The sequence below is a fragment of the Trachurus trachurus genome (genome assembly GCF_905171665.1).
Source record: "Trachurus trachurus genome assembly, chromosome: 21".
In the NCBI taxonomy this organism is placed as follows: Eukaryota; Metazoa; Chordata; class Actinopteri; order Carangiformes; family Carangidae; genus Trachurus; species Trachurus trachurus.
In genome coordinates, this window is record NC_139899.1 from 24,247,482 (window position 1) to 24,266,963 (window position 19,482).

Consider the following 19,482-nt stretch of genomic DNA (forward strand, 5'->3'; position numbering starts at 1 on the left):
AGGGTAAGGTGTTGGGTCACACGCGGCCCGGGGCATTCGGGGTCGGGAGGGTTTATTTATTTATTTTATTTTACTTACCAACTTTATCATCTTTGTCTTTGCTCATAATAATGTTTTTCCGTATTCTGTAATTTTGTCTATTTATTTCTATAATTTTTTTTTTTTTATTATTATTTAAGACCACTAGTCATACTCCCAAGCACACACACCTCACTGCAGGCAGCCCCGGTTAGAATCCCGCATCGAGCGGCCCTATCCTGCGTGTCATCCCCCCCCTCTCTGCCTCCCATTTCCTGTCTCTCTCTCAACTCTCCTGTCCATTAAAGGCAAAAAAGCCCCAAAAAATATACTTAAAAAAAAAAGATAATCTCATTTCACCCACTGTGTACAGTAAATGTCAGGATGCTGTGAGTTCAGACTACTTCAGATTTCTTTGACGTCGTTCAAGTTCATCTCAAAACGCAGCTTTAAAGACTGTTGTGTTGCATAAAGGAGAAATATTCTACATTGACTAGTCACTGTGCCCCATGGGAAAAGCATGTGATGGCGCATATCTTAGTGTGTGGGTGTATTGTGTTTTGAGAGGCAACATAACTTGAAAATTATTTTGTTAAAGAGAAGTATTTTTCTTTTATACTCAAACATCATCATCTCCCCCTCCCCCTCCTCCTCTCCAGACACACAGCCCGGTGACGTTACCTGACGTTGTCGTGCTTCTGGATATAGATCTTGTGAAACATCATGTCCTCCTGCTTGGCGTTTATGTCAGCTTTCATCTCCATGGCAACGTGGCGGGGAAGCACTGAGAGCAGGAGGCGTTCCTGTAAGAGAGCGTGGGAGAGAGGAAGAAGAGGAGGAAGAGGAGGACGTGGGGGTAAGTTCAGTCAGTGGACGAGTGTAAGTAAATTAAGAGGTGGAGGCTTCGACTGTCTGAGGGGAGGCAGAGTAACTAACGTGCCTCAATAAGTTGAGACACACGTTGTCTGTTATAAAGCTTTTTCTTTTCTTCTTTTTTTGGTCCAGTTTTTGAGAGAAAACAAAACAAAAATGAACCAAAATGACTCAGCTGTGTCTCTCCACTGTGGCAATTAAATCAGAGCTGGGTTTTAATAACCTGGTGGATTCTTACGCCCTCAATCAGTGAAGGAGGAGCACGTTTATCGTTTATCAACATCTCCCTCTGTTATTTCATATAACATATTTTGCTAAACTGTCACACACCTGTAATCCAGGTTAAACAGAGGGAGGTGATGAAAAATGCATCACTTTGTTAATGTTTTGCAAAAAAATGCACAAAAAAATGCAAGATATGCCAGAAAATAACCCGTGAATGCAGTCAGATTTACTTAAAGAGGAACTATGCAGGATCTTTAGCTTAACTATGCTACATTTTGATCTTAATTAAACAGCTTCAGAGAAATTGTGATGGTTTAATAAATGACATGTAACTTGTTACAGGGAGAATGGAGGTTCTCTGCCTTCCACCTAGCGTCTCTTGGCTGAAAAACAGCTTAGCAAGATCAGTGCCACCGCCGCGGTGTCCCGGCTCTCATCTCTGCGGCACCGCTACACAAACGCTCTTGCTTATGACAGATTAAACTAAACAAATATACACGTTGTAACATCGTATGCGATATATAACGTTACGTACCGCTCTATTGATTGATTTCTCGCCAGCGTTGTTGTAAACAAAGGCACATGGCCAGGAGGAGGGTTAGCAAAAAAGCAGAAAAGCTACCAGACTTGCATAGTTCCCCTAATGTGCATATAAAGCATTGCCAGTGCTGCAGAGGATTCTTCTGGCACATTCTTACGTTTGAAAAATACTTTTATTCTGCAAGGAGCACTATTTTCTAGTGCTGAAATGATCTGTAAATAAGTGAGCATGATTGATTTGTTCAGAGGAAACCCTTGTTCGCTTAAAATGGCAATGAAAATATGTCACCCAGGCCACTCTACATCTCAAACAGACTCTGTGCCACTGTGCTAAACAAACATTTCACAGCTGCCGAGATACTGCAGGAGCTGAGCGTTCGGTATTAAAGACAGTGAGGCATTCCAGTCCAGAAAAAGACAAGTTAATTTAATCAAATCTGCAGTGACACCTTCCCACCCTTGGCTCTCAGCATCCATCACCACCACCAGCCTGAGCTCTCTCCTCCTCACCTGCTGCTGGTTTTCCCTCTGCGAGTGGAGGCGAGCTTGGATGCATTCCCTGGTCTCCTGGAAGGCCTGCCTCTGGGAGCCCTCGGCCGGATAATGGGTGCACACTCCCACAATGTTGGTACAGGAGAAGATCAGCACGTTGGATACTATCTGTGGAAAGAGAGAGAGAGAGAAGGAGAAAGAAACAGTGAGTGCACAAAAGAAAGTAGCGTCCACTTGAGACTTATGCTATTAATACATTTGATATAAACACTCAATCCCTTTTATGCAGAGAGATTGTATGCCCTGTTCTTTTTTTATGAGGAATTAAATCAGTAAATATTCATTGAAATCTGCTCAGTTAATACAACACCACAACAGGGAGTCTCCACACTGTGTTAAACCTTGAATCTGAAGCCAAAAGTGATATAAGCGTAAAGATTATTGACAGAGAGTATCAGTGGTGGCTTCATGAGTCACGCTCTCTGACTGACACAGAAATGTGGTAGACATAATATCAACATCATGGAGTGTGTTGTACTGTGTGTTTTCATGAAGCAGAACCACACAGATTTACATGCCGTCCCCATTCACCACACAGTGAACGTGAGAGAGTAGAGGATGTTGGTAACTGCATGTAAATTTCTCCTGCTGCGTGTTAAATGCTGCAAGATGAGAGCGTTTGCTTTAGAAAACATTGGATGGATTTGGTTCTTGTCCAAACAGGTGCAGAAGGTTTTCGGTAAGTGAGCTCTGGGATTTCTAACACAGAACACACAGGTGTGCTGGGCTGAAAAAAACACAGGTGTAGTTTTGAATCGACACCCGAAGGTCAGTTTAGTGTTTTGCATTTCAGCAGTAACAAGGTTCATGACTACAGACCATAGCTTCACTTCTCCCTGCACAAACTCAAACTACAACAGGAAGTACATTAAAACTTTAGCTTGGACGTGAACTCTGGGAAATGCAGTGCTGAATCACTCACTGAGCCAATAACCTGCAGCTACATCATCTATGTTGTCATTCTATATTTATGCATATTATAGAGCAATAACAGTCAGTATTTGGATTTAATGACTAAATTAACACATTTTATGAATATGATTGAACAGAAAGACGTATGAAGGTGTCGGTCTGAGCTCTGGGATATTTTCTGACATTTCACAGACAAACAATCTGCTGATTAATTACAGAATTAATCGCTGATTTCAAACTCTACTCAGGTTTATCACAGTAGAAGTTTGAGGATGACATTGATACCTCTGGAAACACATTAAAGGTCTCTATAGCTACAGATTCAAAACACGCAGCTCAACGTGGGAATATTATGGCGACCTGTCTACTGTCAGCGGAGTCTGAATGAACCTTATATGGGAAGTGCTGTATGTTCAGTGCTTTAAATATGCAGAATGAAAAAAGTGAATTGCCTGACAAAGGTGCAGCGAGAGAGAAACCGAGTGTTTGATGTATGTTTTCCAGGCCTACAGCTGTTTGCCCTCTGACTGAGAGTAAAGCGCTCTTTGTTTTCATCACGTGGCTTGTGACCCCCCCCGGTCTGTGCAGGGATCAGGGCGTCTCAACCCTCTCCTCTTCACTTCACTTTTGACACGTCCATCAGGAGAAATCCCTGACAGGACAGCGTCTCCCATCATTAGGGGACTGAGTAGAGCCAGAGACGGCTCATGCGCTGCCTGCTTGAATGTTTGCCTCCTCTGATAAGACGGACAGTGTTAGTGTGAGCTTATCAGTGACACTGCTTTGATGCAGAACAAACTGACCGAGTGCTTGGCCTCAGCAGAAGCACGTTACATCACGTGCACTCCTCGTCTGAGATCTTTGGAGATCTATATAGCATTATCTGTTCAATAACAGCAGGACACCAGCTGATGTTGTGTTGAATGTTAAAATTTTCTCCAAAAATAGACTCAATCAGCAGATTTATATTCCACTTCAACTTGCACTTTGCAATGTTTGGTCTTCCGTGAACCAAAATAGCTGGTGTGCTTGGAGACAGTCTGCACGCCAAAGACCTCTTGTACTTGTCGTTGCACTCGCACACATAAAATAAAGGACCCTGGTCCAACACAAGTTTAACACAAGCTCCATCAAACTGAAATCATGTGATTGATTTTAACTTATTTCACTTATTCACCTGCAAATCTTACACATCAAAGCATGACAAACCACACTGAATATTTTATCTGGCCATTCATAAGATCAACTCTTTCACTGCATTTAAATCCACTTAGTTCACAGTAATACAATAGGTTTTTAGTAGTATCTTGAACAAAAGAAGACACCTGGGTTTTGTAAATGAAGGAGCAGATCAGATGAGCCTAGTTTCCTTTGCTCGATTTCTCCAGGAGGAAATAAAAGTTTTGTTCATACTGAAAAGAATTCCATCTAAAGTTTGACTGAAACCCCCTTTTAAAATCCAAAGAAGTTGCTTCTACTGTTAAACATTAAACCATTTTGTAAAATGAAGACACAGTTGCAGCGAGAGGACGAGCTGATCTCTCACTATAAAGTTTGTCCTCTCACTTTAAATGTCAGCGCTCCAACACATAAAGACACAAAGCAAAGCTGCATATTGTGTCTCCGCTGCAGGTAAAGGAGTGATGTGACTGTCCTGACTCACATCACTTCATGTAAACATGCTGTCCAATGTCCTGAGAGACCAGTTTTTTTTCTTGTGTGCATGTGCGTGCACTGAGTAACAGCAGCTATAATAAGGAGGCTGAGCTGCTGGTGCTGGTGCTGGTGCTCACTTGCATGTGCGTGCATCACTAAAACTCTAATGTTTCATTCGGAGCAAATCGGTTCCCTCCAAGTTTCCACCTATCAAACACAACCTTGGGCACTTGACAGCTCGCGAGAGGTCCCACGCACCGGTGCTAAAAGACATTGTTTCCATTCAGTGCCAGGCATACAGTGGGTCCTGGGACTGGAAGCCAGCAGGAAGCCGAAGCCAGCAGCTCATTCTTTTCATAGAGTTATTTAATGGGCTGAATCAGCCAGCTGAATCACATTCACACCACGGGCCTCTCTGTTGCCGGAACAAACTGAACAAACACAGCACGTCTTTATCAAGTCCGACCGAAACTCTCCTCAGCAGGTCCGTGTGTGTGTGTGTGGAAACCGGGTGAGTGGAGGAAGACGAGTCTGGAAGTGAAGCACGACCGAGGAAAATAAAGACGCGAGGTGTGAGACAGGGAGAAGGTTGTGAATTTAGAAAAGGTCACTCTTTGGTATTTCTGCCTCTTATCTAACTGAAACCCTGCTCATCCAATTAACTCACATCCCCGTCAATGCTCTACAATCAATTAGCAATATATCTGAATCTATTGTAGGTGAATATAAAAGGATGATCACAGTTCCACCTGTGCAGAGGAACTTCATTACGCGTTAAACAGCCAGTCCAAATAAAACTTTGTAGATTAGAGGAAAATAAAGGCAGCGAGAAGTAATCATATCCTCTCAGCTCCAAGTCAGAGTCATGGAAATGTCCTTGTGTAAGAGGCCAAACTGTTTAATATTAATGCACATACAGTATGTTTTAATCTCACTGGCAAAGATGTTATTGTGCAACAACAACAACAAAGTCTTCCTGTTTGCACAACTCATATTTGACAATGCAAGGAAAATGTATGCGAGTGTGCAGAGGTCGTTCAGTGTCCTTAAGAAAAAGAAAGAAAGGAACAAAGGAGTAAAAAGATAAATACAACTGTATTTTTGTTTTTTGTTTTTTAAATGGGCCTGACTGAGGTGGGATTTTTGGATCTGATCCTGATGCTGATATTAGGAACTGAATATTAACACACACACACACACACACACACACACACACACACACACACACACACACACACGCACACACTTGCATTGATCCCTAAAATATTGTTCAAACACTTGTGACATACGTATTGGAGGATCAACATTTTACTGTTTAACAATAAATAACTTTAATTATTCAGAATGTCCTCGCGGCACAGCAGTAAACATCTGGACTTGACTTGAGAAAGGTCAAAAGCCTGTAATGAACAGTGACACTTTCTTTTCTATCAGTCCTACAGTGTTGTGTGAAGCAAACCACAACCTGAATGACAACAACACAAACATTATTCTTCTCTAGTGGATCGACCAACGCGAGGACGTCATTTCTAAATGTAACCAGACCGTTTGAAGTTCACCTGCGGAGTTTGAAGGCACTAGTTCTCATCAACCAACCCACACAAGACTCAGATCAGACAATTAATGTCCATACCTATAAAACACTAAAGGAAGAAGAAGAAAGGCTTTAAAACAGCAGATGTTGTGGTGAAATGCGTCTTGACAGCTGAAACTACTACAAACCGAGTATCATCATTATGTTTTCATGTCCATGACGAGCTCATTAGCATAACAAACGTGTTTGAGGTTTGTAATCAGCAGAGGAGGATATACTTTTCCTGGGGTTTTTTTTTTTTGGCTCCGGGGGGAGAATTGTTTCCTTGTAGGAAAACCACAGGGTGCAGGAGGCTGTGGAGTAAAAAGCTCTCGTGTTAAAACACACACACGCACACACACTCCTGCTTCACACTGTCTAAATCTGACATTTAAAGGTGGGCTCCTGCTACCTACAGCCGAGCGAGCCAGCTGCAGCATCCCGCCCCCACACTGCCATAGAAACGCCGTGCATCAGATAAAGTCTTTCAACAGGTCAATACAAATATTCCCCAGCAGCAGCAGCAGCAGCAGCAGCAGCAGTAGCAGTATCTGTCTTATTCTATTAATACTGCCACTGCTCACCAAGGCCTTATTTGGAAACGTATGGGCTTTTTCTCAACACACAGGGAAAGACCAGGCTCCCATGTGTAACACTGACCCCCCCATCCCACCCCAGAAGTGGATGTTTCTCTCTGCTGACACCTCACACAGCTGTAAATAAATCAACGTCCTCTCAAACTCAAACGAACATAATCAAGCAGGCTCGTTTTCAGTAATTTCCCCCGGGGTGATTCATGAGCATTGTTTTTGTGCTCGCTTTCCATCACGTTGACTCATTTTCATACTTTTCTCAAAAGCTGCTGAGCCACAGACGTCGAGAGCACTCAGGAGAGTCGGGTTTATAGAAATAGGTTCAAAACACAAACCAACAACATGAATCCAGCTCAGAAGTCGTCAGATGAACACAGAGACAGAGAGAAAAACGATGGATATGTGACACAACACTTTCACTGTTACCTGCAGTACAGGCCCACAGGGATGTTACCATTTACTCATTTGCATATTTATGTCATTGACTGATTTGGAAATGTTTTTGCTTTGAATATGTTCCAAACAAGAAATGACAGACAAGAGATAATAGCTAAAAAAAATGAATAAAAAAAAAACTGGTCAAAAATTAATTAGAAAAAAATAGTTATCAGAAAGAAAATTAAATAACAACAAACAATGAAAAACATAAAGAGCAAAGAAACTGCACGTCACCAAGTTAACACCACTGATTTATACAATAGAGATGTCACATTTACACTGTGATTGCAAATTTAAATTTAAAGTTGATTTATTTTTAATTTCCTGAAAATAAAAGGTTCTTAAACTGAAAACTTTTCAGAGTTAAACTTCAGTCAGTTGTCAGCCTCCCTCTCTCTGTCTCTCTTTCTCATATGACACGTTAGTGGAGATCATGAGATGCAGATGACACCCGACACAATGGCCGCCTCCCTTTGACCATAAATAACAGCCCTAACAACCGAGGAGTGTGTGTGTGTGGGGTGATGTGGGGTCTCTGATTGTTTTCGGTTCGAGCACAAAGCAGACGGGCTCTTTATTATTTACCTCTCTAATCAAATCAAATCAACACGTACAGATCTGAGCCGCATTTATGCAAATGATATGTAAACGTTTGGCAAAGGGAAAACCATTAGTTCCTGTGTTATGTTGATCACCACTGATCATCTGTAGATTCATTTACTTTATGATCAGATTTCTACCTCATGTGTTCTGCAGCGAGTCCTTATTTCTAATTGATAATATGCTCAGGAGCAAGTTTATTAGGTACACCGACGTAAAACTAATGCGGTATTATATCAGATCTTTAACAGAAATTAAACGCTTCAGTCATATAATACTAAGGTGTTAATTCAATTTTACTGTACATGTGTGATGTTAAACAGCTTTTCTTAAATGAGAACAGACTAAATATCAGATGGACCCCGTAGTATTTAATTATGTGGCTGCATTCATTTAACATAAAGTAGCTGCACCTAATCAAATGGCAACTCTGAGTTCATTTGTCTGTCTGTGTCTGTTTTCTGGGGTTTAGTTGAATAATATTGTTTATAACCATTGTGCGAAGAATAATAATCTTTATAATGAATTGATGTGATCATGTGTATACTGTGTATACACAGTATACAGAAAACATCTGTATTATTTCTTACTATTTGCATCAACTGCATGGCCCATTCCTAATATTAGAGTTTGAGTAATTCATGCTTAATTACAACCCAATTAAACAATAGTTAATAAACCATGTTGTAGGTTTACTGTCTAATTTCTACATCCCAACATATATACATATTTATCTGTATCTGATTGGTACAGAAGTTTTCTCCAGACCCGTCACCACCTACACAAACAACACTACATACAAGTCCATTAAGTCTGCTAATGAACACAGTGATAACGACCACGTGTCAGTCCAGCTCCTCTTGTGCTTGTGCATGTGTGCAACATGATTTTGGTGTGTGATTAATAATTGCCAGCACAGACCATAAAAAACAACAGAGCAAGACATCCGAGGTGTCAATATTTACCCAGCAGTCTGAGTTTCACCCTCCTACGTCTCTCTCCCACTCCTTTCTTTTTCAGTGTTTCTTGCACCCACCCCAAGGCGTCAAGTTTGTCCTCTACTCCGCCGCTCTCTCGACATGCCTCCAACAGACTTTTCATTTACTCTCGTGTATCTTTCAGAGATGCCCGGCTCGACGTGTGTGTGTGTGTGTGTGTGTGTGAGGAGGACCGACGGCCAACATCCAGCCCACACGAGTCATAAAAGTAACAGTCAGCAAACCAAACCAAACCAAACCAAACCAAACCACGCTGTCCTGTGTTAATGTGATAATGTGAAGCTCTGTGTTTCTGGTAACACATTTTCCAAACATTATAGACATCCATATGAAACGCAGCTGAGGAACAATAAATAAGGTTTAATGACCAGGTCTGTGTGTATCACCAGGGTGCACAAGTTTTCTGCGGCCTGCACAGAGCACTGATGCAAATGTGCCATAGATTACACATAGTGAAAGTCAGCTGTAATAATGCATTATAAGAAGTGGCTTAAAAGGTCAGAGGAGGGAGCTTGTGACCTGAAAAGTCCCCGTTTCCACCCGCCGTGGTGTGGGTGGGGGAGCTGACTCTGCCTCAGTTAGCCCCTCCCTCCGTGTTCACTGCTATGATCCCAAACAAAAAGAGTCGGTACAGTTCACTTACATAAAGCGGAGTCTCCTGTGTGTTCACAGGAAGTAAAGCATCTTTTTTTTTTTTAAGAGACATGTACTCTTCGAAAAATAAAATCCCTGCTTAGAGATTTAGGGATTTTGATCCCTAACCCTCACAGAAAGGATTTGTAGATGTAAAAGGCATTACAAAATGTACTCAATCATTCATTCATTTATGTTAAAACTTAAGGTTTGAGAAAAAAAATAAATAGGGAAGCCCAAAGTCAAAGTTATAAAACTCCTATTGGTTGTTATTTATGATCAGGTTTCCCTCTATTAAACTTCTAACCTGCAGAAAGCATCACAGCTATGTGGCCTCATAGATAAGATAAGAAGATAACCATGTTCCTGATGGTTAAATTCACTGAGAGGTTGGATATCATCATGACACTGTCTATACTATAGTTTAGCCACACAGGACAAGTGCAGCGACTGTTCTACTACTGTTTGTAGAAATATTACAGAAATCGGAGGCCAGGCTCTTTCATGTTAAACCACATCTGGCTGAATATTGATATTTCTGTGATCACAAGATCAAAAAATTCCAGGAGGAATTTGCTGAGGCAAACCATAAACTTTATTTGGAGCCAGAAGTCAGAGCAGGAAAATAAACAAGCCTCTGTTAAAGTGTTTTGCCCCTCGGTGAGCACTGCGAGACTGTGTCAGTCAGATTTTTACTTTTACTTTTGATTAGATTATTAAATTGATTACAAGGGTACACCCCCCACCCCCCCCCCCCACCCTTTAGTTAGCACACTGAGGCACATTGTGTGCTTTAAGGATAAATGCAGGTCATGTGCTGCATGCTGATTACTGCGAGCAGCCCACTGCCAGCCGCTCTCTGCAGGGCAATGTACAAGAGAGTGAAAGTCTTTCACGTGAGAGCCTGCAGTTATTTGTTGCTGGATTTTACCTCGAAAGCTGTCAGCTGCTGAATTAATGCCCTTGTAACCAGAAACAAACCAAAACGAGAGCCAAAGACGGTGTTTGTTGCAGGGTTTCCAGCGCATGTAATATATTTTATATATGACTGCTATTATTAGACTCCTCTGTTGCCTCGCAGGAGGACAGTGCACTAAAGTACATTCAATCAAACTTATCCAATAAAAAGAAAAAAACTAAACAAAACTGAAAGCTTTTCATAGGAAACTGATCATGTGGAGTCTGCTGTATTACTTCTCTGTACTTTATATATCATCTGAACTCAGTCATTCATGCACAAGTCAAGGACAAGTAGAGGTGCAGTGAGGCACAGGAGCAGGTCACTGTTGCTCTCAGAAAACCATAATGAGGTAAATCTATGTAAGTCACAAGAGAACAAATGGAGGTGAATAATATTTAATAGACACATAAAGATGCTTTGAACGCGTGTTCTCATGTTTGCAGATAAATATGATGGTTGATATTTGTATGTTTTTGTCATTATTTCACACTTGTCTCTCGTTTCTGCAGGTATGATAATGATAAATGTTTGTGCGAATGTTAATTGCAGACTCAATGATTGTGAAAGATTACCTACACTACGCAACAAAGCAGATTCATACAAGCACAGTTAATTTGTGACAGGTTTTCACCTTGGCCCTTTTCCATTGTCGTCACACAGAGAGTGTAGTTCTTTCGCGGTCGTCAATTTTGAGCTATTTTAGGTTCAAGAGTCAAGACTATGCAAGTCTGGTCACATTTTCGCATTTTGTTTTGGCGTTTTTGGGGACAAGAAGGCAAATCCTTGGAGCGGTGGATAACGTTATATATATCCTATATGTTTTATGATGTGTATATTTGTGTAGTCTTATCTGTCATGAACAACAGATTACAGGTTACGGGGCGCGTTTGTGTCATGGTGCCACCGAGACGAAAGCTGGGACGCCGGGTCGGGGGCGCTGATTTTACAAATACTGTTTAATTAGGGTATAAATCTTGCATAATTCCTTTAAAAAAAAAAGCTTAAGATTTGTGACAGTTCGAGAATATTTAAAGGATTTGTTATTGATTTTTTCTTTTTGGGGGGAGGGCTGATCTTTGAGGGCAGTGTAATAAAGTTTAAACAGCAACACTGACAGCATCAAACTGCCAGAGAAAGATATATTCTTCAGGTGTCACTCTTGTTCTGCAGTTAGAGGATCATCAGTGATGCACAGTTTGACAATGAAAAAAAAAAGAACAGTTAATCAACGTGATCAAGGAGCAGCTGAGAGTAAGAAGTCTGGTACAAAATGTTTTGCACAGCATCAACAGCAGGAGCTGTGAGTTCACCTTGAGCTGCACACTCAGACCTGATAGATTTTCTTTTCTTTTGCAGATAGATACAAAAAAACTCCGGGTAGTGACTCAAGTATCTCATTCAACAGTTACATTGAACAAATGTCCTAAACATCTCATCTGACGTCGCAGCTTCCAGACGTTTCAAGACGCTGAAGCACCAAACACAGAGTATTGATATTCTCCTATAGGGACACAGTGACTTAGATTAAACCAACGACTCTGCCGGACACTGCCCAGGTTTGGTGAACTACAGTAGCGCTGCAAAGAGGAGCGGACTGAAGTCTTTTAATTTGAACACGGGTTGAGCTGGCCTATGTGTCATACACAGGTTTTTCTGTCTGACCAATTTGCCGTTGCCTTTGCCTGTGAACATTTCTGGAGTTTCTTTTCAGCGCAGGCGAACCTGAATGCTTTCAAGCAGTCCTCCTGCCTCACAGGAGACACTGAACTCCTGGGAACTAAAAAAGGTCATTCTGTGAGTCATGCCTTTGAAGAAGAAAGACAGGGGCCCGACCGACCAACAGAAGAAAAAAAAAAAAAAAAAAAAAAAAAAAGCACCTTTAATTTTTCATCTCGTGCTTCAAAAGAGAAGAGACAGAGAGAGAGGGGACACTGACGAACTGGAGATTCTTCCAAATATAGACCCCAGCATTTTAACACCGCCCATGCGCGGGGAGACCAGGCCGTTGTGGCCGTGTCTTTGATGCCAACACCTAGCACTCAAATCTATTTTCCTCCCGATGCTTTGAAAAGTCTGACGGCAAACAAATCCATTTTTTAATAGCCAGCCTGTGTGTACTGCTGACCACCAAGAAAACGACGGCTCGCAGGGAACTTTCTCTCTCTCTCTCTCTGCACGCCACCGGTTCGTCCAAAGCCGGGAGGTGGAAAGGACTCGGTCTCCGTCTTACCTGCGAGGCCTCAGAACCAACAAGGCCTTATTACATGGTCAAAAACAATGCTACAAATATCCTGTAACACACTCACCGTGTCACTGGAGAAGCCCGGAGCTTAGAGAGAGAAAAGAAGCGGACTGAGAAGGCGTCCCCTAGTCTGCCTGGAGGATGAAACACAATGAGAAACAATAAAGTGTCTCCTGGGACGACCCGTCCTCTAATACTCGTCATGCATTCCCCCGGCCGCTGCCACCTGGTTTGTTCTCACACTGATACACTGCTACGGATTTTTATTTTATTATTATTTCTTCTTAATGGCTTCACTACAGCAAAACTGACAGAGAAAGAAAAGTTTCAAACAAACATTTTCACCTCACTGACAACAATCCTGCACAGAGATCTGAGCTCAGTCTTACAAAGAGAGAGTTGAGAAGAGAGTTGACATCTTTTTTCCTCCTGTTGCATGTTGGAAGATGAGAATAATACAACTACACTGGTCATAAAGGTGCACAGCAAACAAGTGGAGACACACTGCACGATTTTCACAGTTGTTTCCGATTTAGAAAAAGACTTGGAGCACGCACTAACCCACTGGCTTCAGCTACAACACTGGGGATCACACATTTAGCGACTGTGCCAGATGAGGAATCACAGGCTGCACGAACTGTCAAACCAACTGAACGCACCAAACTCTTGTGTGAGTGAAGGTTTAAAGAGTAAACAAACATGGACGACATACGGCTCGCTGCTGCTGCTGTTTGAGCAGCTTTCTGCTGTCAGAGATCCATTAAAAGCAGGGTTTCCCGCAGCGCTTTCCTGTTAAGGCGGCCGCCTTAACAACAAAGAGCTGCCGCCTAAACTAACTTTTCTTAAAAAAATAAAAATGTAGCGATATTCACAGCACACACACACGACGGTGACATTAACGCGCGCCGCCACGTCTGCTCATAGCGCAGCAACAATGCAGCAGCGTCAGGCCGTCACTGAAACGCTCCGTGGACCCGAGACATGACACGGCGCGCCCGGTGTAAAAGTTCTCAGCCCCGGTGACCGCGGCGCTGACGATTGGGGGTGAGTCGCGAGCGTCATATGTCTTGGTAGAGCACGGCCGCTGCAGCGACCCTCCGACAGTCCCATTGCTGCGTGTCAATCCCCCCTCTCACTTTCTCTCCGCGTCCCCGTCTCTCTGCAGCTGCCCTTTCAAAATAAATGCATAAAAAGCCAGAGAAAAAAACAAAGTAGGGGAAACACTGCTTTGTTTTCTCTGTCTTTTTATGGTTTAGTAATTCTTTCATTGGTGCAGTAGCAGCGTTCAGTTACCACGAGCGTAGTTGTGACCTGTTGTGATCATAGATGGCATGGGATATGTTTTTTATGTAAGTCCCTTCGAAAAGTCCCATGACCAGCCAAACTCCTAAAAAAAGCGTGATTTATAGTTCATAACATGGTACTTTTGGCATATGGCACCAGGGCCGTTGCTAGGAATCCTGTGCCCCCTGAAAGTATACTAAAGTGGGCCCCTGCCCCCTGACTTTTCCACTTTTACGTATCTATTATCATTTCTTATTTAGCCTACTTTGTTTTGATGCTAATGCAGCATTACTATGAGTATCAGTCAGGGTCTTATGCAGAATAATTCAATCATACAAAGATTAGACTACTGGGGTTTTTGTGGTCCCTACTGGGCGCTGGGCCCCTATAATGATCATCACCTTTCTCCCCTATACAACGGCCCTGTATGGCACTACAGGACCAGTTAAATATAAAACACAATTTTATACAATATACTGTATATAAGTAGGGGGTCCCCGCTCCATCTCTCCATCAGTTTGGGGGTCCTTGGCCTGGAAAACGTTGAAGACCCCTGCTCTACACACCACAGAGAAGCGCGCATGCATAACGGCAGCGCGCATGGTGAAACTTAATATCCGTACTTATCCCCCCCCCCGCCGCCAACAGGACAGACACCACCTTAACTAACACATTTTCTGGGGGAAACACTGAAAAGGAAAAAAAAAGGATCAAGTTGTGGAGGAGTCGACGTGTTTTGATATTGCTGCCATCTCCTGTGTCCCACCTATTTTTTTTCCATTGGCTGTGGGCCACATGTGTTGTGCAGTTGGGCCGGTAACCAGTACACAGAGTCGGTTCAAAAGATGAAGCCGGGCAGGGTCTGTTCACCTCACACATTTGCCGATCTGAGTCTGCACCCCATCACACAGACAGATTTCTGCCCCAATTTGCCATGATGAATGTCCACAACTACAGTAGTGCTGATTGGTGCACTGCAGACGAGGCCCGACTGTGAATTGTGGGTGAAATCAAGCAACAAATTGTGTAGTGTGTCCCCAGCTAGACTGTCAGTGAAGGAAACAGTTAGCTTCGCTCCATCTGAAGCTCAAAAAACCAGCTCCTCTAAAGCTTTAATTAACATCCACTTCCTTCAGTCAGGAGCTGGAACTATTTCTCTGCAGGTTCACACGCTTATGTAGTAACACTGAAGACAAGTGATCGATCAAACTCCACCACACGATCACATGTGAGGAAAATTAAGACTCAGAGAAACAACAGAGCAGGAGAAGGAGAGGGACGTTTGGTCAGGAGGAAGGAAAGAAAGAATAGATCTAGTGGTGAAAGAGGACAATTAGAAATGGGAGGTAATTATGGGACATTGATTATACATCCACTGAACTGTAACACACACTTTTTCAGAAAGAATCGGAAACATTGAGTCTAATTTCCTACAGTGAAATCTCTACTTGAACAGCGGCTCTTATTGATCTTTTACCTGCTTAAATCACTTCATCATTCTGCAGGTTCCAGCTGTTTTTAGTCAGGATCCAGTTTTTTCTCATTGCACTGCTGAAACATGGAACAGCTGTAGCAGAATAATCTAAAACTGTCTTTACTTTTATTTTTAGAGAGCTTTAAATCTTCCAGATGTTCCTGTTTTAGCTGATCTGTATGCCCTTCATTCAATATTTCTTTTTCTTTTCTTTTTTTTTTAATTCTTATGTGTTTTTGGCTTTTTTTGGCTTTGATTTTATTATGTTTTTGATTTCTGACACTTATGTAAGTTTAACATCAGTGTTTGTCTCTAGGACATTTTTAATTGATCTTTTGCTTGGCTACATTTTAAAGAAGCCTCTACCTCAGTGTATCCCTATGTTAGAGTAAAGGTTAAATGAATGAATTAATTAATTAATTGCTCCAATACTTAAAAGACTATAATCAGCATCCATATATTCATATTCATATTCATATTTAGCAACTGAGGGTAGCTGTGACTACAGTACATCAACAATTTAAAGTGCACGGCCTGACAGATGCCACTTTTTTTAATATTTACAGTCAGGAGACACTAAAACCACTTGTGATGTGAAGCTCTTATTGTGATACGGGACACAGAGGGAACAAAGAGCAACTGTTGGTCTCAGTTTTCCTATGAAATTGTAATTAAATAGTTCTATAAACAGAGGCACAGTGGCACTTAGGATGCAAACTGTTGGACTGATAGAGGCCATGAGGAAGGGCTGAAGATAACACAGACACACCGAGCTGATTATTCAAAACATATTCACAACGCGCCGTCGAGAGAGCACTCGATGCAACGAAGGAGCGCGTGTCATCGCTGGTGAGTTTGAGTGACACGGCTGAACGCTCGGACCATGTTTAGTTATTCTGTGCTCACTCTGTAGAGAGTTCATCCTCATGTTGCTGTGAGTGGCCCTTAGTATATCAGCTTAGAGTAAATGTTCCACTCTGTGCCACAAATAGAAGTCAAGACAGAGAAGCAGGACTGATTTTAGATATAGGAGATAGTTTGTTCATGTGTGTGTGTGTGTGTGTGCAACAAGACAGCAACCGCACAGTGACAAATTACTGAGGTTTATACAACACAACGCAACCAACACACATCCTCGTGTCTGTATAAGGTCATGTGTTTTATACTGCGAGCCAGAGTTTGGCTAAACCGCGTTTGAACTTAATTTGCATGAAAACACACGACTGACGTGACGTAGCCATCAAGTGAGCAAACTCATTTCCATCGCGATTGGATGCGCACAAACTGTGCTTGGCTTTGCGAGCATGTGATTGGACCGACACACAGCGGACAGACTTGTCCAGTCTGTCTTTTGCACGGACGGACAAGTCACTCAGTGGGCTGCAGTGTCCCCCCCCCCCCTCCCAACGCCTGGTGTCTCGCCACACAATCATTGTTTATGGAAGGTCTGTCCACAACGTCGCTCCGCTGAAACATCTCCACAGCTATTGGATGGATTGCCATGAAATTTCATAATACAAACATGTATTTATTGACAGATATTATGTGCTTGTGGTTGAGTAGGAAGCTAGTGAACCTAGAGCAGCAGCAGCAGCAGAGGCCCAATTCAATGACATAAAGTTGGCTGCACATGGAAAACTGCTGTTGTATATCTAGTTTTGGGGGCCTACTTTTAGTAACTGACCCTTGGAATAAGCAGCAATATTTATGTGTCTGTGTGCCAGCTGGCAGTCTATTATCTCAGACTGCAATATGCCCTTCAAAATAAGAGCCAACGGCAAAACTCCTACAATAAAAGCAACAGAATAAGCAGAAAATAGTGCGGATCATAAGTCTGTCCAATGACACTGACAAAGGAAAAGTAAATCACACTGATCTGAGTCCGGATAAATCCCAATCTTACAAAATCTATACAGCGTGTCCGACATGATCAAAGGATGCTGTACGTGCTCGGGGGAACTGCAGCTCAAACACAGTAAAGCATTATGTGATAAATCATGGCAGTGGTCAGAGCTGTAACAGCTGAATGAACCAATAATTCCCATGAGGGGTACATGAACGGAAACGAACGATATGTGTGTGTGTATGTGTGTGTAAGTGTGTGTGTGTGTGTGTGTGTGTGTGTGTGTGTGTGTGTGAGGGACAGAGAAAGCTTAGTGGGAGAAAGTACCAAGCCCCCCCCAACATACCAAGCATGCCATGTCTGACCCAGCAGGGGATAAATATTAATACTCAGCCTCAGTATATGTGCGACTCTGCCCTGTTCCCCTGTTCTGTATATTTACTTGACACCGTACTGGAAAACACGGCCAAATAAAACCAAAAACCACCCGTCGTTAGGTTCCCAGACAATGTGACAGGATGATTAATGAGATCACATTTTAGGGACAAACAGCTGTGAACGTGAATGCCGATCATTTTGAAACAGACAGCCAGAGTGGATCAAGTGGTTTCAGTGTATTTTTTTTAAACGTTTTTCCAAAATGAAACACATCTGACAAGATCGTGACACTCAGATTATTAAAGCAAGATGTATTACAATTAATTAGGAGTGAAAGTTATCGACAACTTTCTTTTCATATATAACATCAGACGTTTCTGTCTCGACGTCCTGATTAATGGCTGCACAGCTGGAACTGCTGGAACAGAGTCGACGCATCATCAGCGCAGCGTGGCATCGGTTCAGACAGAGCGAGCGAAGTCACGCTGACACTGGCTGACTGGGTTCAGCTGTTTCATTCATGCTTCACAATCACTGGACTTATTCACAGCTGTGTGTTCATCAGCTGACCAGAAACTTCCAATCACTTTCATGAATGATTATCAGTTTTAAAATATAAGACCGCTTCCAACTTCCCTTTAATGTACTGTTGCTTTAATACTTAATGCTCATGCGTTTGCTAATTGCAAATGAGAGCTGAAGCTGAAAAAGCTGCAAGATTCAGGTTAGTAAGACATTGAGATGGACAAACTTTTGACAGGGAAGAGAGAAAGCGTTTTTGGTGTTAATCAAGTAAATCATCAACTGAATCCAAAATAAGCATAAGAATGATAAACTAGATAAGATAAAATAGGTATAGGGTATTGCAAGTTAAACCACTTAACACTACCTTTAAATAATGAAAGGAAACGTGAGTAAATATCTGGGTTATCAGTACAAGTCCAAGTTCCTGATGTTGTTTCCTCTGTTGGTTTTAAACTTGTTTTTAAAGGATAATTTCCGTTTTTTACAACCTGGACCTTATTTCTAGCATAAAATACAATCATTTTACTCACCCAGAAACTTTGGTGTCATTTGGAGTTGTTTTGACGAAATTAGCCCCAGTGGAGCGGCGCGTATATCCGTATAATGCGAGAGCACGGGGCACCCAATGCAGCCTCTAAATAACACATTATCCGCCGCAAAACTCGTTCATTTCGCCAATATTTTGTTATGATACACTAGTGATATTCCCCTCCGAGCCCGTGGTGGCATGTTATCAACATGCTGCGCCTGTAGGTTGACTACTAACCTCCGACCTGGATGATGTCATCTCCGACCGCTGCCCGGCTCATTCTGATAATAATCATTCTGCTTCGGCATTCGGGTCCATTTTTAGCTCAACTAGCCGGAGCTTTAGTGAGTCCAGGTTGAGGAGAGGAAGCCTGTGGAAGCTGAACTTCATCCAGCTGCTCATTTTGTTCTGACAAGTCAGAAACACGCAGAAACGAACCATAGCATTAGCCGTAGCAAGTTAGCCGCGCCGGGCAGCGGTCGGAGATGACATCATCCATATAAGAGGTTAGTAGTCAACCTACAGGCGCAGCATGTTGATAACATGCCACCACGGGCTCGGAGGGGAATATCACTAGTGTATCATAACAAAATATTGGCGAAATGAACGAGTTTTGCAGCGGATAATGTGTTATT

General features: G+C 42.3%; 1 protein-coding gene across 1 annotated transcript in view; it reads right to left on the reverse strand.

The window, feature by feature from the left end:
* Positions 1 to 19,482, reverse strand: part of adcy5 (adenylate cyclase 5) — a gene marked incomplete at its 5' end in the record, with an annotated part of 89,802 nt that overhangs the window by 44,826 nt on the left and 25,494 nt on the right. The window contains 2 exons of the mRNA XM_083996007.1: positions 700 to 821; positions 2,167 to 2,316. Coding sequence (XP_083852133.1) covers positions 700 to 821; positions 2,167 to 2,316 — 272 coding nt within the window. The remainder of the gene's footprint in view (positions 1 to 699; positions 822 to 2,166; positions 2,317 to 19,482) is intronic.